General features: G+C 49.9%; 1 protein-coding gene across 2 annotated transcripts in view; it reads left to right on the top strand.

Annotated features, from left to right (window-relative positions):
* TCFL5 (transcription factor like 5) overlaps nucleotides 1–4,444 on the top strand; it is a 15,887-nt gene extending 11,443 nt beyond the window's left edge. For both annotated transcript variants that reach the window (XM_021689093.2, XM_044918792.1), the window contains exon 6: nucleotides 3,609–4,444. In XM_021689093.2, the coding sequence (XP_021544768.2) occupies nucleotides 3,609–3,731 (123 nt within the window). In that variant the 3' untranslated portion in view covers nucleotides 3,732–4,444. The remainder of the gene's footprint in view (nucleotides 1–3,608) is intronic.
* The last annotated feature ends 901 nt before the right edge of the window (nucleotides 4,445–5,345 follow it).

Here is a 5,345-nt window from a genome sequence, read left to right on the forward strand (position 1 = left end):
GCAGAGTTAGTGGTGGTGTTTGGGGGGCAAGCAGAGTTGGTGGTGTTTGGGGGGCGAGCAGAGTTGGTGGTGGTGTTTGGGGGGCGAGCAGAGTTAGTGGTGGTGTTTGGGGGTGAGCAGAGTTGGTGGTGGTGTTTTTTTCTGTTGTAATTTGCTTGTATGTTGTTTTAAAAGCTTACCTTCTTTATTTTTTTAAAGTTTTATTCTTTCTGACATCTGGAGTTTAGAAGCTTTGGGTCTGTTTTTCACTTTTTTTTTATTATGTTGTCATCAACGAAGATGGTCTGTATAAAGAGACAGTTTTTGAAAGTTTGCTGAGACTTCTGTTGTGACGTCTTCTGTGGTCGGTTTTTAAAAGTCCTGTATTTATTTGGAAAGAATGTGTATTTTCCGTTTGGTGAATTCTGGGTTTGTTCGGTTGAGATCATTAATGGCGATTCAGACTCTTCCTCTAGGGGCGCCTGGGTGGCTCAGTCGTTAGGCGTCTGCCTTTGGCTCAGGTCATGATCCCAGGGCCCCATTGCATCGGGCTCCCTGCTCAGCGGGGAGTCTGCTTCTCCTTCTGCCTCTGGCCCCGCTTGCGCTCTCTTGCGCTTTCTCTCTCTCCCTCCTTCCTTCCCTGTCTCTCAAATAAATAAATAAAATCTTTAAAAAATTCTTTTTCAAAAAACTTAGGCTCTTCCTGTCCTCTGTTGTCTGGCAGACCTGCTCCAAGAGGCACGGCCTGGTGCCCTGAGTGCTTGCTCGGGTGCCTTGTCTGCCCATTGTCTTCACAGCTGCCTGGCTTGGTTCCTTGACGTGCAGCCGGGACCGTCGCTCTCTTTCCTATTAAGAAGAAATTCACTTTCTTTTTTTAAGTTTATTTTTACTTATGTCGTCTCCACACGTAACGTGGGGCTCGAATTCCTGACCCCAAGGTCAAGAGTTGCACACTCTTCCTACTGAGCCAGCCAGGTGCCCCCAAAAAGACACTTTTTATATTTGGCATTCTCATATTTACAAATCGAACGTGAACACCCGCTTTGGCTAGACGTCCTCCCAGGGTGTTCTGATTCATTGTAGAACTCCCTCGAAACTCCGACATTTCACTGAGGTTTCGTTGCAACAGATGCTGGTGGGGAGAGTAGGATGGTCGGGCGGGGAGAACCCAGACCACACCCGGCTGCCCTCAGCAAAGGCAGACGCCCCGCGCTCACCTTGTTGTGCACACGTTGCTCAGGAGGTCTCTGGAGTACTTTCTTAGGTCAGAAATGACAGTTTCCTTCTTTGTGACTTTTATGTAATTATTCCCAAAGGTAAATTCTACCTTCTCAAATATAGGCAGATATTTTATATTTGGGCTTTTGGGTATCAGGATACAGGAAATTGTCAAAATGTGGCTCATCTTAAATTGCATCGAGACCCTAAAACCCTTTCTTTCAAGTTTGGGAAGAAAATTAGAGCTACGTGCAGGTATAGCTCCTGAGTGCAGGTGGTGGTAACCAACGGCAGGTGGACAGGTAGCACGCTGCAGCCGCTCCAGGCGGCCCTGGGGGCACCTAGCGCCGCACGAACTTGTGCTTCCGTTTCTGGACAGGATGCGGTACGAAGCTGCCACAGCCCAGCAACAGGAAAACAACACAGTTCAAAAACGGGCGAAGGATTTAAATACCTTTTTCCAGAGAAGATAAATGGCCAACAGGTCCATGAGCAGATCTCTGATCATCAGGGAAATGCAAATCCAGAGGCTGTGCGGCTTCCCACCCAGTAGTGTGGCTGTCACAGACGGAACAGCGAATCTGGAAGCCGAACTCCGTGCAGCCGCTGTGGAAAATTGGGTGATGGCTTTCAAAGTTAGAATTGCCACCTGACCCTGCGGTCGCACTTGTGGGCAGTGACCCAGGTGGACAGTTGGATGTGGACGTTCACAGCAGCCAGGACGTGGAGGCCCCCCGTGCCCATCAGCAGACGAGTGGATAAGCAAAGCGTGTGCACAGACAGCGGAGTATGGCTTAGCCATAAAAGGGAAGCGCTCGGCACCTGCCACAGCACAGATGCACCTGAGGATGCCAGTCACAAAAGGACAACTACCGTATGAGTCCACCTCTGTGTGGTCCCCGGAGTCGTCCCGACTCGTAGAGACAGAGAGTGGGACGGTGGGTGGGTGCTGGCGGAGGGCGAGAGTCCATGTTCCATGGGGACAGAGTGTCCGTGTTGGACGATGAAAAGTCAGAAACGGTGCTGATCACACAGCATCCTGAAGTTAGTTAATGCCACGGGGTAAAACCACTCAGATAAGTGGCTCAAATGGAAAACTGCACGTTACGTATTTTTTACCGTAATAGAAAATCTATAAATGTAAATTAAGAATGCTATGCTTAAAAAAAAAAACTTACGGAAGTGTATCCATGCACAGACGTGGAGAACAGAATACTGAGCTCCCGTGTTCCTTGGGCACAAGGGCGCCCGTCCTGCCTCCCTCGATGGATGGTTCAAAGCGTTCCACAGATATCTCGGTTTCACTCACAAGGGCATCTCTAAAAATAGAAGTGTGGTCTAAAAGCATCACTGCATCCAGATGCCCCAGTGGGCTCACAGCAGTCTTTGTCCTGCTGACTCCTTGAATCGGGACCCAGACGCTGTCCAGCCGAACGTTGGTTGGTAGCTAAACAGCTTTGAGTCCACGATGGCTCCCCTCCTTTCTTCCCTGTCCTTTATTTATTGAAGAGATGGAACCCGCTGTTCCATAGGATTTTCCACCTTGTGCATTTTGCAGACCTCCGATCTTTGTTTCCCAGAGGCTGATGAGATCAGGCCGTCTGCTTGCACTTGCCTTCTCCTTTTGTGAGCTTGGGGCTGCCCCGTGTACTCAGGAGCGAAAACCGGGGCTTGTCAGAGTTCCTAGAGGTGGAGAGTGTGAGCAAGGGCCGCAGGGGACAGGGCTCCGCAGGAGCCAGCTTTCAGCCTTCCAGAGCCAGCCCCCTGACGCCAGGCCCGCCACAGTGCACTCACCGGTGTGCGTGGGGTATGTGATGGGCACGGTGTCTGCAGGGTGATGGAAAGTTCTGCAGACGGATGGTAGCGATGCTGTGGGACAGTGTGCGTGGGCTGAATGCAGCCTAGCAAACACACATGGCGAAAATGGTATCGTAGTATGCATATTTTACTACATTGAAAAATGTAAGTATGGCTGCTTGTTTTTAAATAAAGAAGGCTTTATAAAAGGACAGGCATTATGGGAATCTATTGGAAAATTAATAGTATGTGTAAATGTGACTATTTGAGAAAAATGTTTGAATCCCTGTTTTTATGACATACACCCCCTTAAAAGAGGTGACGTGAGCTCGTGGATGACACCTTTATATATTTTGAAGTAGTTCAGCTCATAATTTCAACCTTTGGTGTATTTTTAATTTTTTAAAATTTTATTTATTCATTTTAAGTAATCTCTGTGCCCAATGTGGGGCTCGAACTCACAACCCGAGATCAAGAGCTGCACGCCTTCACTGACTGAGCCAGCCGGGTGTCCCCAGCCTTTTGTGTTTTTAAGATAGTTTCCAAGTCTGCAAATTTACGATGGTTTCCAAGTCTGTAAATTCACAACATTAATGGTGGTTTCTCAACTTCAGGAATTTGAGAGTGTGTTTTGCGGTAAAACTGGCAGAAGGCTCAAGCTGACCAGACCGGACTCCTTGGTGGCGCGTCCCGCGCAGGAGGGCCTACAGAGCAGCCCAGCCATGGATGTCAAGTGACCAGAAGGGACCGCTAGTTCCCAGCAGTGGCGGCTGCTGCCCGGGGGCCCCGAGCGTCTGTGCAGCCCCGGAGCCCCGGCTGTCTGGCTCTGGGGGACGTGAGTCCAGTTGAGGGGCCTCTGTGGCGACGTTACAGCACGTTTTGTAAAGATGTTTGTCTAGAACAAAATACTTAGCCATTCGTGTCCTCTTAGACCATTTGGGGATGAAGACATGTTGACAATTAGCAAGAAACTTTTCAATTATCTGCCTGATTCCATCATGTTTTCTTAACATGATAACTTCAAAAATTAACATCCTTCATAATTTCCTTAGTCTTCCAAGGTACACTGCTTTTTATTTTATTTACATTTTAAATATGCCCACTTAGCAATTGGAACAAGTTAAATTGTTCTTAATTAGAAGTAGTTTGGAAATTTTACTCCTTTGTTTCTCCCTCCCCCTGTGCTGACTTCAGTCACATGGGACTGCATTGTGAAATGCCGTCCGTGTCCAGACCTCTTGCTGGACATTTTCCAGAGACTCCCTTTGAAGCCACTTTTGTCCATAAATGAGATATTGTCACAGTGGATTCCTTCAATGCCCTCATTTTCATATTGAGAGTCATTACTTTCTGTGTAATAAACTGTAGTGTTTGGAACTGAGGTTTTCACATGAGTGGCTTTATTTATCACAACAGGTAATAGCAGTAGACTTTCTCGCAATACAGGGTCACCTTCAATAAATACTGTTAATCGGAGACAGTCAAAAGTTGGTACACAAAAGAAGCAGGTAAATCAGACTAGACCATGTGTGGAGGGGGTACCGTACAGGGAATCCTTTATTTATTAGACTGGGGTCACCTGGGGTCATCTGCTGTCTTACTGTGATTCTTAGTCCTTCCACAAGTGCTGGGTGAACAGGTGGCTGTTTTAGGCCCCGAGGACTTGTGCCCCCTCAGATGTGGGGTCTAGTTGGCGCCCACGGGGCCTGTCTGACGTACGATGTGACCGCTGACGGGCACTTGTAAATGCGTGTAGAGACAACACTGGACAACAGGTCGATGAAGGACGCTCTCGGGGACCACGTGGCCGGTCACTGCCGTGGAGGACACAAGGGGCAGGCCAGGAGGGCTGCGAGGGCCGTCACCGATGCCACGCTGTCCCCTCCCCCACGGAGCGCTGCTGACTCCTCGTGTCCTTCCAGAGCTCCCTGCTGGCGTCGGCACCACCTTCTCACTTCCTTCGGTTGTGTTTTAGGAGCTTCTAGAACCTGATTTTTCCCCGATGCCTCCCATCACGGCTCCTTGGCAGGCTGAGGTGTCACAGATGCCGGGGGTCCCCTGAGCACCGACAGCACCAGGGAGGCCAGGATCGCCTGGAGGCCCGGGCTCGCCGTGGGCCCCATCTCGGCCGTCTTTGCTAACGCCAGGCACGCCTTGCGGCCCTTGAGACGGAGCGGGAAGGTGAGTGTAGATGTAAGAATAGAACATCCATTCAGCCTGCCACCCCCAGCCCTTCTGTGTAGGGGCGTATTCTGCGCTTTGGAAGGGCGGAGGGGAGGAGAGACCATGTGGGGAGAGGAGCGAGGGCAGAGGACGAGGTGGGGGGGATGTGGAGGCCAGGGGCCTGTCCC

This window comes from Neomonachus schauinslandi, chromosome 10, assembly GCF_002201575.2.
Source record: "Neomonachus schauinslandi chromosome 10, ASM220157v2, whole genome shotgun sequence".
Lineage (NCBI taxonomy): Eukaryota > Metazoa > Chordata > Mammalia > Carnivora > Phocidae > Neomonachus > Neomonachus schauinslandi.